This window comes from Tauraco erythrolophus, chromosome 2 (genome assembly GCF_009769465.1).
Source record: "Tauraco erythrolophus isolate bTauEry1 chromosome 2, bTauEry1.pri, whole genome shotgun sequence".
NCBI classification, from domain to species: Eukaryota; Metazoa; Chordata; class Aves; order Musophagiformes; family Musophagidae; genus Tauraco; species Tauraco erythrolophus.
In genome coordinates, this window is record NC_141466.1 from 77,466,257 (window position 1) to 77,492,531 (window position 26,275).

At 38.5% G+C, this 26,275-nt stretch overlaps 1 protein-coding gene across 3 annotated transcripts in view; it reads right to left on the reverse strand.

Moving 5' to 3' along the window:
• GRM1 (glutamate metabotropic receptor 1) overlaps positions 1 to 26,275 on the reverse strand; it is a 194,553-nt gene that overhangs the window by 37,482 nt on the left and 130,796 nt on the right. For all 3 annotated transcript variants that reach the window (XM_086626622.1, XM_086626632.1, XM_086626625.1), the window contains exons 4-6: positions 11,208 to 11,454; positions 4,710 to 4,878; positions 2,741 to 2,867 (exon numbers count right to left, since the gene is read on the reverse strand). In XM_086626622.1, the coding sequence (XP_086482748.1) occupies positions 2,741 to 2,867; positions 4,710 to 4,878; positions 11,208 to 11,454 (543 nt within the window). The remainder of the gene's footprint in view (positions 1 to 2,740; positions 2,868 to 4,709; positions 4,879 to 11,207; positions 11,455 to 26,275) is intronic.

The window sequence follows — 26,275 nt, forward strand, 5'->3', positions numbered from 1 at the left end:
CTGATAGCCCCAGGTAACTGATTCATTTCATAATAAGTCTATAAAACTTCCTGTTCTATCTTGTTTTATTGCTTATTTAAGATGATTCATATAAACTGGCTTTACTAGCTTGACATTCATTCTTCTTATATTAGATTCTGATACTATAAAAGATATCTCTTCTTCTTGGCACAAGGCCCTTAGATACTGGTTTCAGTGACTATTTGTCAGGACAGGGTTTTATCATCCATGGTGAGAAATCCTTTGTGCCTGCTGACTCCACTTCACTGAACACATATTTAAGGGAAGCAATCTAAAAAAAAAAAAAAGTGTACATTTAAAACCAAAATTAAAATGTCAGGAAAGGATTTCTGAGCAGCAAAGACTGATTCCAAATGCCGAGAATGAGCGCCTTGAAAAGTGTGTCTTAGGAAATGGGTTAGTATGTGCTTCACATTTCTTAAAGGGACTAAGGAATTTAGAGCCTCCATCTGTGATGGAAAGTGAGGCTAAAACTAAAACTGCATACATGTTTAGCATTTAAGATTCCAGGCAAAGGGAAAAACAATCTGAAATGTGAGATGTTAACTTCTGTGTCTAGATGCTATGGTGACTGGCAGGCTATGAATACAACACACAAAAGCAAGCTATAAAAACACGTTTGATGGGAGAAAACCTGGCAAGAAAAGAGAGACCAAATTAAATGGTACCAATGGTAACTTCCACAAAGTTCAAGAGCTAGAGTTTATCTAGCTCAGTCTCCCTTTTCTACAGGTTAGGATGGCATCAGCTTCTCTTCACAACTCTGTACTTTGTTAAAGTGCAAACAAAGGGGTTAAACGTTTTTTTCCTCAATAAGACATAACAAAGAAACCTCGCAGGAGCAGACTGCCATTTTGATGTTCTCTAGGAAATCAGTTGATGGCTATGCTGTCACTTGGCTGATGCTACTGTGATTTTAGAACAGCAGCAGTCCAGTCTCCTTGCTGAGAAGAAACACAAATCAGCAGGTCATCTACTGATTTCATTAAAAGTTAATAGATTGCAACATGCCCCTGAGATTTTTTCCAACACTGATGCTTTCCTCAACTCCATTCAGCAGTGCCTGTCATTTTGACATGCCCCATTTTGAGATATTTTGGATAGCTGGTAGCACTGAACCATATTTGCTCAAGTGCACATTGATCTCTCACTATGTTCTTGTTCTGTCATATTGATTAAAAAGAAGTCCCAGTTTATTTCCCTGAATAGTAGATAAAAACAATTCTGCAAACCTCCAAGACTAACAGAACTCACTTGTCTATGGATATCTGCTTTAAAATTAACAGACACTGGTTACTAGAAGGTGGGGGTCAAATATGAGCTTTTCCAGCAGTCAGGACGTTTATGAAGGGTACTGCAGATTTTCTGGTGTGTAGTAATACAAGAGGTTTTTCCACAGTTAGGGCCCTTACAGAAGGTATTTTTCAAGAACTCCTCTTCCTACAACCCACTTACATAAAACTTGAAGAAACTGAATGATCATGGAGATTTCTGTATCCTGACAAATCTGTTTGAAGTAGGTTCAATTGCACATGAGAGAGTGATGGGGTTTTAGGGTAAGAGGTATGGGATATAGAGAGATATCACACATACACATCTGGAACATGACCATAGCTTATCTTCCATAGAAAACCAAGATAGACAATGGATCAAGTTTCCCAGTTTATTTTGATTAATAATATATTTTTAGCTGGAGAAATGGCCAGCTTTCCCTCTCAAAATAAATCCTCTGAAAGCTCACTTGGCTTCTGTGACTAGCTTAACAGTATCTCTTGGAACTATTTCATCACGGTTTGAGTACTTTGTCTATGTGTTAAATGCTGCAGCAACATCTAGTCGCCAGCCAGTCATACTAAAGGACAAAGATGTGATAAATTGCACATTTTATCTTCAGTGAGTTAGCCAGATTGTTTCTCTGACGAGGAATGCTGCCCGACTGAATACTGACAGCCAAGATTTGCAGATGCGGCATGGGGCAGAGGTGCCAGTAGTATTTTACAGGGATACAAGGCAAACCCCAAGGTCAAGGTAGTGCTTCTCAGTGCATTAAATCTATTTTCTTGGGGTAATGGTTACTGCGAAGCGCAGAGCAGGTGTGGAGGTTGACCTTGATAGGTACAAAATAACAGAAAGATGCCATAGCATACAACTCATACAAAGCATATACTCAGGGGAGACCAATTCTAGCTGTTTCCCTTTCTTCTGTCAGGCTTTCTTAGGATTTTGTTGACGTTGCTCTTGCTGGCAGGTGCAGTGAGAATGGTCTTTATGCCAAATGAAGGCCTGGTGATCACTTACTGAGTGGCCTAAAATCCCAGATAAAGTATTAGTGATTGCATGGTAGACTGATTAGAAAGAGCATCAAGTCAATCTGAAAAGGATGCATTGAGCTCTTGTGATAGTCACTGCTAAAACTGCAGCAAATGCTGCTAAATTAATTAGTAGTCTTAACAGCTTTATCAACACTTATGCTAACTGAAGGGGAGGAACAGACAGACTATGTCGTTTCTTCTTGGTAGAAATTTTACCATCTTTATTGTCACTGCTGTTGAACCAATCCAAAAGATACGGCACTTTTCACTCACCCTAAATTGCACTGGGATGTGTGTTTAAGTATATATCTTTAATACGTCTGCATGCTGCCACCTTACTCTCCACCACACACCGTTCTCCTTATGTCCTGTAAAATGGAAACACATTTGGAAGGACACGTCCCTACCTGTCAGGTCAGCGTTCGGCCACCAGCCAAGCTCACAGGCTTTACATGTGAATTCATCCTGAACAAATTCATTCTCCTTGCAAGCAGTGCAAATCCAGCAGCAACTCACTTCTCCTTTCCTGATCACCTGTAATGCAAAATACATCCTCAGCTATGATCCTTTATAAGACAACACAGAAGCACCCCCAGCAAACAGATATCACGTACACTGTTTAAAATATGACAGGATATCTGTGTAAAGCACATTTCAAACAACAAGAAAACATGAATCCATATTCTGTATCTACCCCTGCATATTGAAATTTGTGCTTAGGAGTTCAAGGATAATCTTTGGGGACAATTCTATCTTATTTTGGGGGGAGCAGTTCTGAGTCAGAAGTACAAAATCATTTTCCCTTTGGTACAGAGGCATGGTGAGTGTTTTATTTTCAATAAAACTTGAGAAGAGGTTTAATTTTAGAGATGGTTCAGGTCCAGACAAGTAGCTCAGCCCACGCTTAATATCTATTGCATAGTAAAAAGCAGTAAACAAAGTCAAATGTTAGAACAAAGAGTGATTCATGCATATATATATATATGTATACACACACATACATACATACACGAGCACATGCACACACAAATAAATTCAAATTTATATGGAAGTCTCTTTGGGGCTCATTACACTAATGTAAATAGAAATTCAAATAAGAGCAAATTAGAAAATATACTGCTAAAATAATGTAATGAATCCTAGTAGAAAATCAAACCAATATGTAGTGACCAAGAGCATGCTTCGGAACAGCTCTTTTGGAGATGAATGTCTCCAAAAGCTGTATCTTTCTTTGCTGTGAAGGCTGCTAAGTGTAATGATCCAATGTTGAAAAGGAAATTTCCTCGTCTTGACTCCTAGTTCCATTATACTGAGGCTGAAAGAAAGGTTAAAGATATCTGCAGCTCGTGGGGCTCCGACAAAGACTCTGGCTCTGTTTGCCAGAAAGGAGGAATCCCACCTTCTATCCATCTATATGCAGAGCTAAGTGCAGTAGTGAAATACGAAATGCTTGTTTTATTGAATGCTGGCTTTGTGGGCTTTTCTGTTAACATTTCCTCCTGCAGTTTGTGGAGAGAGTCCAATAGACTTCAATGGGAGCCGAAGCTGGCATTTTGTATTCATGATGTTTACATATACACACGTACACAAACTGCACAATCTCAAAAACAGGGAAAAGATGTTTTGGAGGGTAGTAAATACCAATAATGTTTCCCCTCGGAGACTGTTGGAGTATGTCACTACACTTTTGCCAAATCATCAATCACTTATTGCTTAGAGTAGCAGTATAGAATTAAAAAGCTGCAAATGTGCTTATTAAATGAAATTAGAAAGGAAGGTCTGCTCTAAGGTGATTTTCCTGAATGGGCTTCTTGCCATTTTAAACTTACTGCACCCATACCATTTCGATAGTGCTGGAACATGTCTTTATGTCATCCATACATGGCAGGTGGCAAATTATTTGTAGGTTGATACAAGTGCTACTGTTTGGTAAACACGGAGTGATTTCATTTGTACTTCCATACCTCCTGTTGTGAACATGAGATAGAAGTAGGCTTTTTCTGTTGTGTTTTCTTTTTTCTTGCAGGTGTTATTGCTGGAACAAAATACTGGATTCCCAAGGGTCATGTTATTTTCAGGATCAGCCACCAAGTGAATCACGGCCACTGAATGTTGTAGGCAGTGACTAAGTGAAAATCTTGTTCCAAATCCTGTCACGCTAGAAAATTCTGCATCATTACAAAGGGCAATTTTAGAAAACATGGGCCTGTATATAGGATAGTAAGAGTAAGATATTAATCTAGGAGTCTTTCTATACTTTTGGCTTTCCTGAAGAAAAGGAAGTCCTATCTATTGTCTTGAAAGAAGCTTGTTTGGGTTTAGGGAAAAAAGAGTGATTCACATTTCTATAGCAGAAAGGAAGTGTCTGAGGCACACCTTAATCTGGCCTTTCAAGCAAGGTTCACTGCACACCGATCGGACCATTCCACTCTTATTCATCTGAATCCTGTAGTCGTCGATGTTGAGCACGCCCTCATGCCAGGTGCCAATGAGGACATAGTCGTAGCGATTGGGCTCTATGTACTGCAGGTTCATGATGTCATACCTGCAAGGGAAAAAAGAGAGAGTCGCTTTCCTGCAATACAAAGGATAAAAATTTACCTTGCCCTTCTCCTTCTGCCTCCATAAATATTCATGTCATGCCTTAACACCAGGGACTAGTCTTTCACGGAAGCACCAAATACTTTAAGATTTGCAGCAGAATCATGGGAAATGACAGCTCAGATCAATTGCCACACAATTACCAATTGCCTGCTCTGCTTACATAAACCTGTGGGTAAGAAGCTGTGAGTCCAGGAAGAACTACATGTCAAAGACAGCAAGCTCTGCTAAAGATGCACATGTAGGCATCACAGGTAGGATGGTGTGGTTTTCAGCCATTTTTCAAGATGCCTTTAACGTTCACTTGCTGCGTACATACAGGTTGGTTGCAGTATAGCCCCTGTTGAGAGCTCTAAAGTAATCGGCAGAAATGCTCAAACTAACTGAACTGGTATGCCATAAGTTAACTCTAAGCACTAGTTTAACTATTTATATTACCCAGCCCAGTGAGACTGCCAGGAAAAGTTAGCAGCTCAGGCACAAAATTTACTTCCTTATGCTAGGTGAATAGGAGAGAACTTCTCAATGCTAATGTAAAGGAAGTATAAAACACTGCTACAGTAAACATTCAGCTGCCCTGCCTTGATCATTGCCTTCCATTTGTCGGGCCTGGTGTGTGCACATCCCTTAGTGCTACTTATTCTGCTGCTTCTTTAACCTGCAGAATGTGGTTTGTGTGAAGTAGTGATTAGGCGTGACACTTTCTTAGTAGGAAATAAGCAAGAATGCAAGAATGGCAGAATAAATATTAGAGAGTCTACAGAGAAGAAAGACAAAAAAGGCTGGACCTACAAGGCTGGCCTCTTAAGATGAGAAGGGAGAGAGTTTTGTTTAAAATAGAGCAAGAGAAAGAGGTCTGTGAACCAGAAATCAACACTGGAGCAGAAAATCACAGAGCACCTTCTGTTTTCCCATCCTGGGAGTTAGTGTCTTATTTTTCTCTACTGGATTGCCTCAGCCTCCGGGAAAAAAAATATCTTTTGTTTATAATGAGTGCTGCTAATCTGTATGTGCATTAGGAACAAAAGGTAAGCAAAGTATGAGCCATAAATAAAATCAGGATGCTTGGTTGTGGGCAAAAAGAGATACTTCTCTCTGCACTTCGCAGAGGAGAAAGGTGCTAGAATTACTCCCTAGAAGTCTGTTTTTCTTAATTGAGTCTTTAGGATCTCTCTAGTTAAAGATGATTTAAAGAAGTACATATACATATAAAGAAGTACATACAATACATCTGTATTTAGACCTTGGTCTTGCAAATATGCATGCTCAGACGATGTCAGTGCTACTGCAGAGCTCCACTGAATCACATGAAGAGGACTTTTGCCACTGAGTTCAATGGAGTTCCAAATAGGAGGCAGCTCGATTGCTTGGCAATCAGCTACTAATTGAGGAGTTGCTTAGAAAAGGATAACTTTCAAATTCACTAGGAAAAAATTCCTTCTTAGATCTCAGTTCTTGCGAAGGAAGAACATAAAAAAAGGAATGCCGTTTTCAGGATTGTGAAGAATCAGGATAGCAAGAAGCAGTAGGAGCCGGGAACTTTATAATGTAGACTCAACAGACAGGAGTAAAATTGAGCCGGAATGTACATGTCTCTTCCTAGCAAGAAGATCTTACTTGGATTTTAGTGCGACCTTTTATTAGACTGATACAAAATCAGTTACTCTGGACTGGAAAATAAATTCAGGAAGGGAAATAAAAGATTACTAAAACCTCACATTCCTTTAATGGAATTTTTGAGCCTGCACAGATAGTTTTCATTTTTGTAAAAATATATTACAAGGCACAGAGTGGCATTAATGCAATATAAATTGAGAGCTGGCAATTTCAGGGATATGATTTTAGGTTGAAAGCCATTCTTATGTTTTCTTATAATACTGTTCCCTTTTCTAACAGTTATCTGTCAAAGAATAAATTACGCAGACTAAAAGCTCTTACACAATCTTGCATGTGACAAGTTGTAGTACAATGTTTGCAGCTTTGATATGCAGCTTGAATTTTAAGTGGAAAAATGTGGTCTAACAAATACACTTGGTATATGGAGACATGCTTAAGTTCTTTATCCTTTCCTTCTTTTCCTTAATGAAAAATTCTTCTTTGAGTAAGGAGAAGTTCAGTGCTGGAATACCTCCTCCCGTCCCCTTGATCACATATGTACAACTTTAACAGTTTTGGGTCTTGCTCAAGTTAAAAATTATTGTCCCAAAAGGTGTGGTTTTGTCAAGAGTTGTGAAGCTCTAAGAGAGTGAGGACTGTGGAGGCAGCTGAATTTCACATGCATACGGCAGCATTTACAAAAGCCATAAAAACATTCCTCAGATAAGAAAATGAACCCTTCTTTGAATATAAGAGCAAGCTCTCTAGTGTATTGGGAAAAGACATGACCAAATAGGTGGTATCATATGAACAAGTTACTTGTGAGATGAGCCAGACCATTAGCCAGCTGGTCACAGGCACACTCTTACTCTGGTTAGGCTGAGGTAGCTGAAGTTACCTTTTTCCATAGCCATAATATCAGACTGGCAGTGAGTTTTGTCCTGGAAGGCAGAATGGAAAACAGCAATGCTGAACAATACTGGGATGTAACTGGCCAAAACAACCACCTACGAAGCCAAACTCCAAAACAACCATGTATATTTGACAAAAAAATCCTTTATATACAAGTTTGAAGCCTTTGCATTGTGCTTTTGATAATTCACTCACAGCATTGGAGTTGATACAGTTGCCATGTCTGAACAGCTACTGGAAATTTTGAACTAGATAGACTTATATAGGTCTACGATCAAGTCTAGTTAAGGTGAGATAAACAACCGTGTTTCTGTTAGCTTGTGAACCTCCACACTTGAGAGGTCCATTGTAAGGGCTGAATGTTCTCCTGCCTGTTGTCACATAGCGTTTTACGGTCAGAGGCCTACACAATTTTTTTGTCCTAGAGAGTTAAGTTTTTTCATACCTGCCACAAGCTAAAAGTAGGCAGTTACCCTAGAATAGACAAGAGTTCAAAATGGATCTGTCCCCTGCTCCTTGCATAGGCCCTTAGAAGGATGTAGTGTTGACTACTGTATCCCTCATACCTTCTCCAGCCATTTCTGGGAATTTGAGTTATATGATTACTTTTGAAAAAGGAATAGGAGGTACTCAATGAAAGTAAAAAGTTCAACAATTTTACCAGAATTTGCTTAATGACAGTATATCAAGCACATACTGTTGAATTTCCAGAGCTATATCCAGATAATTTTTCACAGAGGCAGTGCAGTCAGTTATGTGACCACATTTGTGTCCTTCTGATAAAGGTCTACTTCACATTACTGCATAAAAGCTATTCAAAGAAAAGATTCTGCACAGAAGAAATAAACCTTTGAAAAAGTGCTTCATGTTTTCTAATCTCATTTTAATAAAAGCTTGAAACCATGAATTGAGCCAGAGATAGAAAAAGAGTTATATCTAAACAAATGGTTAAGGTGTTACAAAGCTTTAAGGGGTTCAAACCAGGAAATTATGTGAGTGTCAGGCAAACATAACTACAGGCATCTCTATCTGCTCTACCCACGATGACTGTGACTGGGAGCTTGTAAGACAAAATTGCTCAAATAATGTCACAGATTTTGAAAATAAAGCATGAGGAAGATTGCTGCCTTCTGAGGAGGAATATTGATTTATTCCATCTTGTGAAGTTGATTTTTTCACATGATATGCTAACATAATATAAAAAAAAAAAAAATTATATATATTTTCATGACATTCTTGCGCTGGCATAGAAAAGCTAAAAAACTAAGAAATTTCAGATCTGTCTTTTTTTTGCTGTATTTAAGTGTTGTATGTGGTGTTTATCTTTTCATTTTGCTGAGGTACAAAAGCTCTTTTGGGTATTGATACAGCGGTATGGTCTGTTCACTCATCCACGAATAACTTTTCTATATTGAGCTGTGGAAACACTAGGGCTAATCTGAAGTTAAACACAATTCTGCATGAACATAAACTACTGCTGCCATACAAAGATCTGACAGGTCTTAATTAATTGAAGTTTCTTGCCCAAACTTGCTAACTCCAGCTGTGAAAATACAAATGAGGATCAACAAAAAAAAAAAGTACCTAAAATAACCCATTAAATTCTAAATAGGGCATAAAATCAAGAGAAATTAACCTTGCTATAGACCGAAATGATGGATGGAATAAATTCTATCATTCTGACCTACTAAGAGAAATATCCTGATAGAAACCCTCCTATATTTTGAATTCAGGAACTAGTTCATTCTAATTCTGTGCTTGGTACTGATGAGAGTTGTGAAATGCTCTCAGGTGACAAGATCATAAATAAGATTTAGACTAAAATTGAAAAATTACACCTAAACATCAAACCAAATTACGTATGAAGATAGGTTGAGAGAGTTGGGGGTCGTTCAGCCTGGAGAAGACAAGGGTCCAGAAAGACCTTCTAGCAGCCTTCCAGTACCTAAAGGGGGCCTACAAGAAAGCTGGAGAAGGACTTTTTCCAAAGGCATAGAACGACAGGACAAGAGGTAATGGCTTTAAACTGAAAAGAGGTTAGATTTGTATTAGATCTAAGGAAGAAATTCTTCACTCTGAAGGTGGTGAGGCACTGGAAGAGGCTGCCCATAGAAGCTGTGGATGCCGCATTCCTGGAAGTGTTTAAGGCCAGGTTGGATGGGGCTTTGAGCAACTTGATCTAGTGGAAGGTGTTCCTGCCCATGGCAGGGGGATTGGAACTAGATCATCTTTGAGGTCCCTCCCAGCCCAAACCATTCTGTGATTCTATGATTCCAAGATTCTAAGCAGTAATTTCTCTGTATTATCTAAATTATATGTGCAAAGACTTGATTTATGCATTTGTGTCAATAAGTATGTGTTCAACTGTGAGGAAATTGCTTGCCTCTACTTTCAAAGTCTGATTCAACTTGTCCATACATCTTCAACTAAAAAAATCTGAAATACACAACACTCAACAAGAAGATCAAACTGATCAGCTTTTTATTACTATTTAAATGCAACAAGCTGTTTAAATATATATGCTGTTAAATATGACAAGCAGTGCAAATAGCAAATGGTAAAAAGTTGGTCAGTTTTGCTAATAGAAGCTAGGAATAGAGATAAGAGTTGCTTTAAAGCCACTGTGACTTATGAATACTCTTTGAAGACATATGCCAGACTTCAAACTCTTGTTCGTTCCAGAGCACTCTCTTTGTGCTGTGTTGGCACTCAGATGCATTTATGCAATAAGCCCAAAGATGGAGTGAGAGAGTCTTTTATAACACTTTAATAACTCAGTAGGAAAACTAACTTCAATGAAGTAACCCCTGGGAAGGTTTCAGTTAATAATGGATTGTGTACTTCAGCAGCTGAATTGAGCTTATTTATTAGAATAAATAAATAAATAAATGTTTCAAAAATACATCCATCTGGGAGGTGTCATACTTAAAATAGTTGGACAGAACCCACAGAACTAAATGAAGAGGAAAAGATTTCTGTCAGCTGGCTCCTGTCAGAGAAACAAAGGTGACGTCCAAGACCACAGAGTTGCTGTCTGACCCATTGCTCGGGTACATAGTGTGTCTGCTAGGGAAGGGAGACAGTAGCAGCTACCACAGCTGGAATTTACCAGATCCTAAATGAGTGAAACATAGTACCTTCTGGCAAAACAAACAAAAAAAAACAAAAAAAGGATTCTTTATCTTGCTCTACTCAGACCTATCTTTAAACTCTGGAACAGCCAAGCTTATTTGAAGCGAAACAAATTAAGGAGAGCACACAGGAGTACAACAAGCAGAACTAAATAGTCTCCATCAAGGATGCAGTGTTATGGGCCAGGGGCACTTGGAGCAGCAGAGATCCAGTTGGAAAGGGATGTGCTCTACAGCCCTACCTTCGAAACCTTAGCAAGCACATGATTCACTAATTTCTGAGCACTTGTATTAGGCTTTATACAAACTAAAACCCTGGTGCTGAGCCCCAGTGGTACCTCAGACACCAAAAGTCTGTGAGATACAGTGTTTGTCCTTTCCTCAAACACTAGAAATTTTCCAGGCTGTACTGTAACTCCTGTCTCAATACGAGCCGTAGCTATCAGTACATCATGTGTTACCAGTGTTATTCCTGCCTATTGGTAAGACTAATCCAGATAACTGCACTCATGTCTCACAGTATGCACGCTGTATGCTTCAGCAAAACAGCCAAAGAAATCTCCATCACCAAAAGCAGCAACATTTCCCCTTCTTAACATCTGGTTTAATTAGCTGAGATGAAACATCTCTTTACCTTCCAGGGGCATCTCCTTTTTCGTCAAACCAAACTTCTTCTCCAGAAATACCGATGAATGAGGATTTGAGAAGGAACTCCAAGAGCTTGCTGCCATCAATTGGCTTCATAGCATCACACAGCCCAACATGTCCAGGGCAAAGGGAATGATGCATATTTTGGAGACCATAAGCCATAGCATATATAGCATTGATGACAAATCCCATTTTACTGTCCTGCACATAGTTTTCTTCTAGGCTCTCGTTGCCTACAATAGTAAGAGAAAAGTGTTGTTATAAACAAAGATGAAATAACATGAACATATGAAAAAGTGGTGAGAGATAAAAAGGAGTTTCTTATTTCTGTTATAAAGTTTTAGAAGCATAAACAAGGTGCCAGCCAGGGATTTTAATAAAATAATAATAAAAAGAAAACCACTTTTTTTTCCTGAAATCTTTAATTCATTGAAAGTGAAATGCCCCATGTGAAAGCATCAGATTGTTGTATATGAGCTAGAAATTTTTTTAAAGTAATTTTCTTGTAAATTTGACTTTTTGTCACATTTGAAGTTTTCTGAGTGTGTTTTGTTTTGTTTTTGAAATCTCATGGTTTCGACAGCCAAAGATAGCAATGTCCCTTTCAGTGTTAATAAGTAAACAACCTAAACCAGTTCTACTTCTCACGTTGTCAAAACTAATGATTTTAGTTACAAGTAGTAGCAGATATACAAATTTGGAATTGCTACAGAAAGTCAGATGAAGTTTGTATAACTAAAAGACCTTTTATGTAACTGCAGGAGGAGCTGAAGTTGAAGTTTCTGCCCATTGATTAGAAACACTGTGGCAGGGAAGGTTTTCCTAAACACACGTTTTAGGTCTGATCAGCTGATGCACAGGCACTGCCAGAGGATGCCATTTGTGGTTGCATTTCACATCAAACTCCGCTGGATCCTGGGCTGTTCCCCTGATTCCCGTCATGAGCTGCTGAATGCTGTCAGCACCGACTCTGAGTCACAGTGGACCCGAACTGCAGGGGTCCCAAGGAAGCTGGAAGTGAGAAACCTTCCTATTTTTTTTCCTTCTCCCGAGTCATTTTGTAGCAACGTGCTCCAAAGTGCAAGATGCTTTTATCCGTAGACCTCCCACATTGCTCGGTGTTTAACAGGCATTTGCAATCCAGTCTCTGTTTCTTTGTCTAAGCAACACCTTGTCTACACTAGTGAAGTAGGATGTGTGAGAGACTAGGTGTTAACTGACACTTCTCAAATCCAGGTTGAGGAAGATAGTTGTCATTTTAACATGAAGAAAAGAGGAAAATCTACAAGTTCCCTGAAACTTTCAAGTTAAAAAATAGTTCCTTCCCCTAACGTAGATATGATACGGCTTTCAAATCAAATCATTGACATCATCCTTACGTTTATCCTTGGAAAAGGCTCTGATTTGGTAGGTCTTCTCAGCTCTTTTGCCCTGCAACTCGGAAATGTCAACTGGAGATTCATTAGGACAGCTGAGATCCCAAAGGCAGGTGTGTCTAGGTTTCTTTCTCTGGGTCCTTCTCACATAGGACATTCATTGCAACTGGGTAAGAAAGGTTTGCTTCAGTAACTGTTTTCCAGATGAGCTGAACATAGCAAACAGTTGTGATAGTGAATTTAAAAAGCCTGTGAAACTAGCATAATCTGACTGAATGAGTTCATGTGCACCACTCACTGCCATACATTCACCACCAGCACCACAAAGCAAGGTGCAGATGGAGAAATGTTTCTCAGAGGCAACATATCTACCACTTCCTTTGCAGGAGAAGGTTCATAGCTCCCATTCAAATCGCATGAAACCAACACTATTTAGATCCATGTTCAGAAACACAGAAGGAATAGAAACCTTATATGCAGACTGACAGAATATTTACCCAGGGAAGCAAAGAGTATGCTACTACATGTACCCTCACTTATGTACTGCATATAGTATGTACAGTATGGTCGAGACATCTGTTGCCTGAATATGTTAATGTGCATCTGAGTATGCTATCTCTAGGTGTGTTTTATCTGCTGATTAGTCCCTTAGGATTAGCACACTGTGAATTTATCACTGATTCTGCTTACTTTTAAATAGAAAATGAATATGTTCTCCATGTCAATGTGAAAGAGAGGCAGAAAGTCCCTGAGCCCAGCACGGCAGTACTCTCTTTCTTGTGAAGCTTCTAGGCAGCAAGTCATGGAAGAGATCACAAAATGACTGATAGGGCACAGTACTTACTATCAACTGTTTTCTACCTGAGAGTTGCTCTCAGATACCTCCTTAATATCTCAATTAGTAAAAAAAAAAAAAAAAAGGAAAATAAACATTGTGACACTTGCAGGAGATAATGATAACATCTGTATGTGTTTCCCGAGACAAGTGTTCATGTGGTGGCTCGAGGTAGAAATCGGAATGTAATAGAACTTGCCGATGTTTTAAGAAGATGCCATTTCCCTCAAGTATGTATTAACTCAGCAAAGCATGCATTTGGTTTCTTATATTTCAATATAATATGCATACCTCCAAAGAGAATAAATATTTGATGGTGGGAGGATTTGCTTTTGACTAATTAGGAATGAACATCTAGCTTATGTTGAGGCTCCAAGCATATAGTCCCACACCACAGAGGTGATTGCTTTAACATCACCTATAAGATATTTTCCAGTAAATCCAGTATGAGAAGTCATGCTTTACTTAAACTTAACTTTTTGCAGTCAAAATCCATTTAATTTCATTTTCATCATTATAAGTTTTCAATATACATTTGAGCTTGTAAAAATTCACTTATGACGATCAGTAAGAAAAGTGTGGGATTTTTAAAAGAAACGAAATCATGTAATTATGTTCAGCCAGAGACAAAATAGAGGCAATCAATGTTCAAGTAAGTTTTCATAGGACAGTTCTTCAAAAAATGCAATAACTATATTATGTTTGTTATGGGGCTTCTCTGTAAAGCTGTATTTTTCTCAGTAGGTCTTTGAAATGTAACAAAGAGCAAAGCAGAATTCTGGACTGTGAAACTTTTATTTTTCCATTCTCTCTCATCCTTTGGAAAAAATACCATTGATCTTCAAAGACTAGTTTGAGCACTAGGGTTTATTAACCTTAAAAATAGGAAAGTATTTTGTTAGCCTTCTCTTTTTTTTTTAATTTTTTATTTTAGAGACCTTAGCTTTCACTAAGCAAAGAAAAATTGTAAGCCATGTGAGTACTGAATTAATTAGGTCACTCAAATTAGGCTGTTACTTTTTTGGATGACCTTGATGAATTCAGGTGCCCTAAATTTCATGCTTACTTATTTTGGTATTGGATGCAATGCAAATTTTCCTTTAATAATTTCATTTTAACAGTTCCTCAATAGTTTGGGTTATTTTTTCTTATTACACTTTTGGTTTTAGTATTTGTTTCTGTCAGTCAATCTTAAAGCTGAAAAACAAGGAGGGTATATACACACATATACTACTAAAACAAACAAAAAACCCCAAAACAAAACCTCAAACAACACACTCTGGTTGCACACTACTGAAAAATGTTCCCAACACTGCTAAAAGTAATACCTAAGTAGAGGGGGAAGGAAAACAGGACAGACCAAAATTTCATGAAACTCACTGCGATTCTTTCCTTTTACCATAATGTGCCTCAAGTCTAACAAATATTAGCTTCATCTAGGTACTTAGAAGGACCTGAATGTAAAGCAATCATTAATTTAGTCTAGTTCCTACGCTATGAAGTCAGTGTGGGGTTAACAGTGCTCTCGAGAGCAGAGCGGGTACTCGTATGAATTCCACTTGACAAACTGAAGTTGAGAAAAACCATACTACCAGAGCTATGGCTAGAAATGAGTTAGCTTTCCTGTATAAATTAAAGATAGGAAAAGACTATGTTAATATTCGATAAGAAATTAAGCACAAAGAATTACTCATTTGCAGTCCTCAGAAAGGCTAGGGCAGGAAGAAATTTGGAATGGAAAGAAATATAGAAACATTTTGGTTGGGGAATCTGATCAATACCTAGCCAGTTGGTAAATTTTGAACAAACACACACATTTGATAAAGAACACAATCTGTTCACAGATGACTCTTGATTAGAATAAAAAGCCAAAATCTGCTGAATAAAATGGTTATAAATTGTAATGTTTCATCTTGAATAGGCAGATAATTTTATGGTTTGCTACTAACTGTCATCTGCTGAATATTCAAGATGACATAGAAGGAGATTTTGTTGTCTTGGTCCAGTTAGCAACTATTATGAGAGCTATCATCTTTTCTGGTGGTTCTGACAGAGGTCCGAGGGTCTTAGAAAATGTATATACTGCCTTCCTTATTTGTAGTAGTCCTTCCCCCGATTGATATGCTTCGTGGGCAGGCCAAATGAGATTTTAGCTTTGTTGCGAGTTACAATATGGTGATGAGTTACATTCAATATGAGTGCTCATTTAAGTGAAAAAAAAAAAAAATCTGGAAGCACAGTCAGAGCTAAATTTCACTGGGAAGATGAAATAAAAGAAAACTCTTATACTTGTACTGCCTGTTTAACAGCTTGGCACAAAGCCATGCCAAAGAGTAAAGAGGGCTCGCCCACAAAATGCCAGGTGGCAGAGTAGGGATTATCAGATGAACTGGTAGAGCAGTATCTAGGCTTGCAGCAAATGTCCACATGCATTGGAAAAATCATGGAGACAGATTTCTTATGCTCTCCTTCAGTTCCAAAATACACGACCTTAACCATAGGGTGGTCAAACACTGGAACAGGCTTCCTAGAGAGGTGGCCGATGCCCCAAGCTTGTCAGTGTTTGAGGCATTTGGACAATGACCTTAGTAACATGCTTTAACTTTTGATCAGCCCCGAGGTGATCAGGCAGTTGGATTAGATGATCATTTTAGGTCACTTCCAACTGAACTGAATTAAAAAAAACCAAACATAATAATAAAAAAAAAGAACTCTCAACAAGTCTGAGCAAACGTGCCCATCTGGCTGTGTACAGGTTTGTGTAGAGATGTGCTAGTGACATAGCATGCCTTGGAAAACAATGAAAGTCACATATCTTTCAGTATCTCATGTTGGAGAAGACCTGACAAACTTTGACCACAACAAATTTGTGTCATAAGATCTTGCAAGGAACAGGGCAGAGGGCCAACATGCTGAACTGATCCGTCATTTCAAATCTGGGTTCCTAGAGGTAGGAGCTAAAGGTTATTTTGGCAACTAAATGATGCATGAACAGTGATGAACAGACTTAGCTTACTGGGATTCTAGTGGAATTTTAGGATATTTGGCTCCTTAGAAAAATTAGAGCACTTTTATTTGGATGCTTAACTATCTAATTATCATTTTGTCTTTGGACACATAGGAGAGAAAAGGCAATCAATTCTATATTTCAGTCTTGTGACTGATTCCTTGAAAGAATTTTTTTTAAATTTATTCAGTAATGCCTAATCCTCTGAGTAACCATGCCAAACTAAGAGTCTATGAAATAATTTTTGCAAAGGGTTTCATTTGTTTAAACTCATTTGCTGTTATTTGTTGAGATGTTTTACAAACGCTGCCAGTTCACTCCCTCTTACATTCTATTTATAACATCTCTTACATTGTCCAACAACAAAGATAATAATGAAATTATTTGACAAATTTCACTTTAAGGCCCTGCAAAATGAATAACATAGATTATAATGTCTCAATGTAATCAGTATAACAATGGTGTGTTCAAAACGTGTGCACTAACTGGCTTTTTCTCTTTATATCACCTTCTTAATAACAAGTGCATTCTGTTCATTAATATTGCATGGCTGAATGAAATCCTCACCTCTTGTTTGTATAAACAGGACTTCTGTTCATGCCACTGTGCTCATTATGTCCAAATGTAAGTCACAGGCAACAAGTCAGATTAGTAAAAGTCAGTTATTCTATATGAAAACATCCAAACCTCCAACTCTTTCAGCCTGCAATCAAACATACAGCTACAAGAATTTCTGAAGCTGTGTTTTCAGAAGTAACTGCCTGTTTTCCAGGCGATTCCAGCTGTAGCTGACTGCCTATGAGGGATAGTCCAGGAAATATTACCTGGTGACCAGAACAAACAATTGTGGAACAGGGCTGCAGGCTTCACTTGTCGTGGGCTGTCTCACTGACCTTGCTGTCTCTATGTGCAAGCTAATGGGACCACAAACAATTTGTGGAAAAATGATTTGGTTTTTGTGTGTTTTACCAAGCCAAAAGAAAGTCAGAAAGAAGAGGCTTTGTTTCAATCTCAATTAAAAAATGATTTGTAATTTTCATGAGACAGCATGATAGGTTGAAAAATTTGTCACAGATCACAATATATGTTTCATTCAACCTATAACAAATAATCCCATTAAGGTAGATTATTGTTTCTTGTATGGTTTCTGCTCCCAGGAAGCCGGTTATAATACTGTTTTCAAACAAAAGCAGACCGTATGTGTAATGATTACCCCTTCACTTCCCAATTTGATGTCTGCATCTTTGCAGCAGGGAGGCAAGTTCAAGAGGCAGCTAAATACAGTGAAAGAGGGGAAAGATAGGTCATATAGGGAGGATAGTAGAAGAGCTATCAAAAAGATACAACATAAAACAGGTAACTCAATTCCCATTGTAAGTGAATTATTTGTTTGACTGGATGCAGCTCCACTACCTGCCAGGTAAGAGTGAGGAAGGATGTATTATTTAAGAAAAAGGGACCTTTCCTTAACTGCCTTCTGAGCATCATGTCATCAGTCTGTAGAAAATAATGCAGCACTCTCTATAGAATTACAAGTTGCTCTGCCCTTTGGCAAGAAGCGGGGAAGCAGAGCTTTCACTGAGACAACAAAAAGGAAGGAATATTTTACAATATGTGGGTTCTACACCAGATTTCAAAACACGCTGATAAACATTTGACATCTTACAGTACTCATGAAGCAATAAATGGAGTTCACAGGGTTGCAGACTTCATTTTCAGGATGTCATTAAATCAGAAAGGTTTTCCTTCCATTCTTCAAATGGTTTTTATTTCCCTAAGCAAAGAGATTCGATTCACACAATTATATTTGATGTATTTTTCCCTGAAAAGCTAGGATACAATTACAGTTACCAGTTGAGATACCCTGCTATTTTCTTTCTGAGCATGGGGAAATCTATAGGCCTCCCAGATAGTAGTGCTTTGTTACATCTGGTGAATGTTGCTTTTTAATTGGGATTAGTGTACTTCTATTCTTGTATAAAACTACAGAGAGAATTGAAAGTCATTCAAAAGCTGGGCATTCAGCAGAAGCTCCTCAAAAATTTGCACTGAAATTCTCTATCTAAGGCATTAACAGAATGCTGATTGCAGTAATATTTGTATGGAATGGGTTATTTATTTTCACTAGTAAAGTTGGTCAAATAACTAAAGATCCTCTTCTCTTGGGATAAAGTTGATATTGAATTTAAAAAGGTTTGTGGTGGTTTTTTTTAATTACTTTTACCAACACATCTTTCAAGATGTCAACTCAATGGCTAAAGGAAACCAAAACATGAATTCAGCCACCAGGGCACAGGTTCTCCTTCATTTCAGATGTCTAACACCTAAACTTTAGAAGATTAGTCCCCTTTATAGATATACTATGCACCACCAGTGTCTTCAGTTTCCTTGTCTGTTTTTGTGAGGATGCCACATTGTTCTTCAGTGTTCAAAAAAAAGTGTCTTCCTTTTGCCTCACCCTGTATATCAGAAGCAGTGGGGAAAGATTTAATTAAACTTTCTTTCTTGGTTCTCCATATCATGTTATGTAAGCACATTAGGGCTTTAAGAGCTTAGTGTCAAAGACTCCGAAATGAGGCTGGCATACACAAATACAACAGTGCCACAACAAAGCTGAAATATTATGAGGAGGAATGACTGCACAAGCTGCTGACTCACTCATTAATCAGACGCAGGGAGAGTCTCAGAGTCAGTAGGCACTGGGCAAGAGAAAGGGGACTGAGCAGTGCTGCCAGCCCTACGCCGAGTCTGAACTCGGAGGTCCAGCTCATACACCATGCAACTTGGGAGCAAAACAAAAGGATACTGATCTCTAACTGCTCCTGTCTTTTCCGGTCTACAGACTTTGCTTAGCAGGCACAAGAGCCTGAAGCTCACTTCCCCTCCCTGCCCTTTCTGCCTCTCCCTGTGGACATTCAGGTTCTCACACAACAATATGACTCCCGTAAAAGCAGATGTTGGATGTAAACACCAAGTGACAATGCTCATAACTCATGCTCACTCTGTGGGAGATGACAAAGCTGTGTTCAAATGTGCCTGTGCCCAAGGGAGCAGAGAGCTTTCCTCTTATGCCTCCCTTCTAGCGACCCAAAGGAGCTAAGCAGAGGATGAGAAGACTGTCACTTCCCAAAGGCTGGCTGCAGCTTCAAACAAATGGGAAGAGTGGGCATGCCTGATGTCTGTACCTGACAGTGCTGGGGTGAGCAGGCAGAGCATATCTGAGTGAGATATTATAAATTCACAAATGCTCTCAGCTGATGCGCAGTGCTGCAGCCCCTCTCTGCCTCTGGAAGAAGCTAGAGGGAACCTGGAGGCCTTTGCAGCAGCTGGCAGCGTGGCTTTGCCAGCACTGCGTCACCAGAGTGGGAGGCAGGTGAGTGCAAAACAGTCCTGTGGTGGAGAAGAAGTTCCTTTTCCTCTTCTTCCTAAATCTGCATGGCCTGCTCTGTCTCTTGTGTCGGCTAGTAGCAAAAGAAAGGACTCAAAGGGAAATATAATGCACTACCTAAGGGCTATGCTAACAGCACAGCTGTCTGCGTGTCAGCCATCCCAGGAGAGGGCTGTCCCTTCCTTCACTAGTCTGCCCCTGGCAAGGTGTAGCTCTGTACCATTGTAGGTTTGCAATCTATGTTTGTTCCCATGTCCTATCAGAGAGAGCTCAAAGAAACCGATCACAGAGTTGCAAAGCTGCAAGAATACGTGTCCACAGAAAGTACAAGCAGAGAACTTCCTCTACGAGTTGATGTATATGGCACGCGCTGTTAAATATGGGTCTGGAGAGATTCACTTATAGCAGATGGCTTGATAGAAGCTCACCAGCCTAATAAAACTTCTATAGGGGATGACAGTATGGCCTGAAGCCTCTGTATTTCTTCCCACTGGGCTAAAATTCTTCATCAGAAATTTTACTTCAGAAAAACCTAGGGTTTATGGTCCTGTGAGGATGATTTGCTGAAATTCTTTCTCATCTAAAGAAGTCTGCAAGCTGGCATTTGAAACCTCTTCTGTACATATCCACTGTTATAAGCCATTAAAGTCTTGGCAGGAAATTTTAGCATTGCTTCTCTTTGTTCCTAGCTTTTAGTGGAATGATGAATTAGCTCTGCAGTGAAGACTGTTTTTTAATGAAATAGAAACCGAAGGATGCGCAGAGTATAGCTCAGTGCAGGGTGAAAATAACAGCCCCCTTCAAAACAAAAAGAAAGATCTACATCCTTGATATTTGCATGTGTTCTTGCAATGCAGTCAGCTTGAGAAATACAATTCACTGAATGTCCAACAGCGAAGCAACATAACCAAAAATTGAAAAAAAAGATTAAGTTTTAAGGTTATTGATTACCTCATTTTGGCTATTATCTTAATTCCTGTCCTTTGGAACTAATAGACTGGAAAGCAACACATGAAAATAACTGTCCCTATTTGAGATAAATCAGTTCAGTATCAGTTTAAATGGTTTGAAAAGAAATATGATTTTGTATTTATGTGCCATCCTTTTCATGACTGCGTTCACGTGCCAAACTGGGACTATGCTTATAACTACCATAACGCACATAAAATCAAGAATGTTCATTATTATGCACATTCTAGTGAAGAGATGTTCAGAATTAACTCCATCATGAAATGAGTAAGCTGTAAAGATATTTAACCTACTTGATGATCATAGAAAAATTAATTTTTGGCCCTTCTATCTTATGGAAATTAATCCCTGAATAAAATGCTGTAATCACATAGAGGAAGACTCATGGAACTGACCAGGAATCTGGCATGGAATGACAGCAGCTTATTAGTACCTATGGTCAAATACTCAAACGTAATATTCAAGGCTTAAAACTAGAAATCAATAAATCTCTACTTGTAATTCTAAACTTGGGGAATCCATCAAGCTGGAAGCAGTTTAGGTTTAAAAAAAATCTACCCTTATTCAGATAGTTAGGACATAACATCAAATGACATGTTCATACTTGAAACAGGCAACATAGAAGATAATCTGAGGTGATTCCAGTGTCTTTCTTAGAGAATAATTATTATGAGAGTTTGACAAATAATTATTATGATTAATTTGTTTTTCTTAAAAGCTGGACTGTGTACAAACTGCCTGCAAAATGACCACAACATGTTCTATTATTTATCTGAAATTATTATTTAACTTCTGCAGCAAGTCATTATTTCTCAGCTCCTATTTTAATTAGAAATGAATATTTCATCCTATAAATAAGAATAAAATGTTAGCTGATTTTTTTTTTGTTCCTTGATTGAATGGTTTGTTCATGTAATCAGTAAAGACACTGAATTCAAAACCCTATACAGCATTTGAAATCCATCTTATTATTTCATTAGCTGACTAAAATGCAATGCAGACAAAGGCATTTCAACAGTCAAGCTCAGCCTCTGCATTTAAAGGACATAGGCAATAGCACAGTTATTTTAATGGAAGATTCGCAAACAAGGTGAATGGAATGGAGGCCTTTTGCCCTGTCTGATCTTGATCAGAGGCTATACTCTGATCTGGCATCACAATCCCTCAATCCCAATTTATCCTTTGACTTTGATTCTTTCTTTTTTTGAAATTATTTTCTCTCTTTTCTTCTGTCCCCTTGGGAATATGACAACAGGGAATTCAATTTGTTACTCTTACTGTGTGTCCTATAGCTTCTTCTGTCACTCCTAGTCCAACAATAAACTATCTCTGAGCCTCTCTCTTGGGTTCCGCAGGGTCCCACAAGTGCCCATGCTCCCAGAGCCTCAGGCACCATTTTAATGCGATGGGTTATTATCGCAGAGACCTTGGATGTACCTGCTTCTCTTGATTTCTTTACAGCCTTCCTCCAGTGCCATCCTGGATCCTGACCCAGTCTTTCTAAGGACAGGATTCCACAGAGCCCGTTTTCTACATGACCTGAACTCCTGTGGAGAAACGATTAAAAAGAAAGAAAACCCAACCTTCAGTTTTCCCTTCTCCCTCAGGTAACTATGTAACCTTGCTGCCTTATTCACACACTCCATTAAGGACATATTTAGAACTGCTATTCTTAACAGATCTGTTATTTGGAACAAGTCTAGCAGATAATGAGTTGCTGCTACTCTTACATGACACAAGAATGAACATAAATATAATCAAATTAATTTACAAATGTAAAGAAATATTTGCAGATTATTATGTTATTTGGCTAGTTTTAATCATGCTTTTCACTCTTAAAGAAGAAAAAAAAAAGAAAAAAAGTTAACTCAGATGCCCTTACAGATATTTTATTATAACACATGATGATGGAAAAATGAAAAGCACAGTAAATAGGACTGATCAAATTTCAACTGTCATGCTTTTCATATGAAGCCTGAGACTTCATCTGAAAGAAAGAGACAGAACTCAGTAACTGTGTTGCAGCTTTCAGAACATTAACCACCTTAGATACTTAAATTAGGAACCTAAATACATATTCAGGCACCTAATTAATTGACTTGATTAATACCTGAACTTCTCTAGCTGCTGTTGACTTCCATGAGAATTATGGGAGATAAGAGTCAGGCCAATTTATCTAGGTCTCAGAGCATGCACTTTAGGAGCCTATTTTTGGCATCTTCGTTAGAAAATGCTGGTTCAGAGTTGAAAATAAGCAATCTTCTTATTAACCATGGAATATATTATCACTGAATGGGACAAAGAAATTAATAGAAATCTAGTCTCAGTATATGTTAAATATTCTGCACCAGTAAAACACACAAAAAGATATTAGTCAGAGCCTTTAGATCAGAGTGGGAAAATAAGATGAAAATAATAAAACATACATATTCAATAAACTATCCTCTCTGGAGTTCTGTGCTCCTGTCTGGCATGGAGACAGTAAATGGAACAAATCACATAAACTCTCCTCCATCCATTGATCTAGACCTGTAAACACCTATGTACTAGCTCATGGTTATCAGTGTATGGGCATGAGTCCTGAGGACTTCAAAGGCAGGAGTCAATATCTCGTGTTAACATCAGACAGTACTCCCCTCATGGTAAGATACCAGCCTGTATCTGGCAGGCACAGATTACCTGGCCTAACTGGTCTTTTCCTATTTTAAATTCCAGTGGTTCTGTATGAGTCTGAAGAACAGTCAGGAAAAATACGTAATATTTATCACACTTTAAACCACTATTGATTTAAGATGGGTTTCAGAATTCCTGCATGACCCATCAGCCAGTACTATTGGTTTTCTCTTTCATTTATTATTATTATTCTAAAAGAACAAACCACTTCTTCCTCACTTCTGTTCTTAACGTTAAAGTGATAAGAACACCAGCAATAGCTGCCCGAGTATAAATCATATGAACAGCAATGTGTCTCACTTCTGCAGAGATGTAGCTTCCTCCAAATTTCTCCTTTACCAAGCTTACTGTTGGTTTTGCATTGGTTTTTTATTTTTATTTTTTTTAAATAAACCATATCCTCACACAAGAAACTTTCTGTCTGAAGGGCTAGCTTCCTAGAACCACACGGTTGCATGGCGATGGGGTGGATTTCACATGTGCAGTGTAAGTAATGGCTATGTGCCCACACTGTGCAGGAGCCTTGCGTCCACGCAGCTGCTCTCAGAGACTTTCCTTGCTTCCCAGGATCAAAGGCAGCTTGCTGCAGCTGCTCTGGAGCTGAAGAAGTAAAGTGGTCTCGGCCTCCTTAACTAATGCCTAGTTGGATCATGTTATAATTTAACAGAGCACACTCACTGGCTTTGGTTTAAATTGAGTGTAGTTTTCAAATGATTGTTAGGAGGATCCAAATATTGCCTTGCAACCCTTGAAAAAAGCAATACATTAATTGCAAATATACAGATCACAAAGATCCACTTTATTTTCCCTTAACTGGACATATGCCCAGAGCTATTTTCAAGTACAGTAACACAGAAAAGATTAATTTTAAAGCTAAGCTAAGATTAGAAGCTCCTGAATGACATCTGCATGGGGACAATGCATCGCTGATTAGTAGCAAACTACAGCTAAGAAAATCAGAAGATAAAATAAGTGGCCCTAATCTTTATTCATACATTAAATTCAACAGAAAAACAGAAGCAGGTTTCTTTCAGATGTGAAAGAATTTTAAAAGCATTCATTTTAGCACACCTCCTTTTTTCTTGAGTGTAGCCAAATGTGACAATGCAGAAAAAAAAGGGCCATCCAGGCCAGCCAAACCCAAATTACTGAAGCGCTCAAGATCTCACAAGAAAATGTGCCCTTGGGATGTGAATTTTTAGACAAAATAAACCTGGAAAAACAGGCAGAGTAAACTGGCCTTTGCAGAAAGTAGACAGTACACTGCATGGCATGATGTGTAGAGTGCTATTTCTTTGAAGAGAACAGCCTTGATTTTCAATCCCTATAGAGCTGAGTCTGAATCCGAATTAAAGGTTCGAACTTGCAGATTCCTCCAAAGCAGCTTTCTATTATATGAATCTCAAAAATCTGACCGGAAGGAAACCTTTGGAAATCATCGTCCTGCATCGCTGTGCTGCAGTGACGCTCTCTGGCTCAGCCAGCAGCCTAGCCTAGCTGCAGTAGCTGCTTTCATTATTTTTCCCTAGTTTGCTCCACACTAGTAGACTTCTACGCTCCCCCAGACCTCCCAGTATGAGTGAGAAAAGAGAAGTTTATTCTGGCGGCACTACTCTTTGGAGTACACACCTTCCATCAGAATATTCTCCCTATGGATACCAATACAGCTTATTCTGAGTAGGAAAGTTTGTGGTTTGTGTGGTTCAAGTTTTACTATTCAGGCTCATAACTTATTATTCTTTACACCACTGCATGTCCAAGATCTATTAAGGGGAGCTCATTTATTTTAAGAACTCTATTGACTATTTTTCTGAAAATGTCTTTGTGCACAAGGAGTATCTCTGGGCTGCATCTAGACGTGTGTGAGTGTATGGGTTTGCACCTACACGTTAGCCTCTACTGTATCTCCTTTGCACCTGTATTTATCAAGTAATGCTGTCAGTAATGACAATCCATAAAATTGCAAGGTCAGTTGAAAGACTTTCCACCTACAGGTAAATAAGAAAAGAGAAGATATGATGTAATAAAAGAGCAGGAAGGCTAACAGAAGACAGTTGGACTTGCTTTCAGATCAGTTACCTATGTTATTTCGTCTAGTTTACTTACTAATTTGCTTAAATGCTTATATCTAGGTTAATTTTTCTGATGCATGACTTGGACAAACAATTGACTTCTAGGAACAACTCAACTAATTTTAATTGCATGCTTTTGTCCTCACCATGCTCCTGACAGAAGTTCAAAGCACCTGTGGCAGCCTGAGCAGTCAGGAGTGCCCCAGTCACTCTCCAGGCACAGCAGACAGAAGCCCCAAGGAGGCACAAGGGAGCGTGTTTCACGTGTCCTGTTTCTTTGCAGCACCATCAGTGAACTCGTGTAATGGAGGAGGCTGAATGTCACAAGCCTATCCAAGAATTGTTTTAATCCCAGAAGTGGAAACTTTGGCTGTTAAAACCCACAATGGAAAATGCAGGTGTAAATATCAAATTCAGAAAACTTTTGTCATATTCTGCTGTAATATGTATATGTTCTGCAAACTGTCGTCTATGCTGTTTACTAAATTATATCTGTACTGCTTTTTTCCTTTATTTGATGATGATATCATTTTTCATGGATCCCAGAAGAAGAAAAATATTTGTTGTTATTGTATTTTGATTGACAGCTTGGTTTAAAAGTATTTTTGGAAATATAAAATATTAGATAAATGTAGCTGCCTTCTTCCAAACACAGAAATAAGCAGCTAGAAGCAAATGAACAAAAACCTGGCCAGCGATAATGTCTTCCCTGAATAATTCATGTGATTTATCAC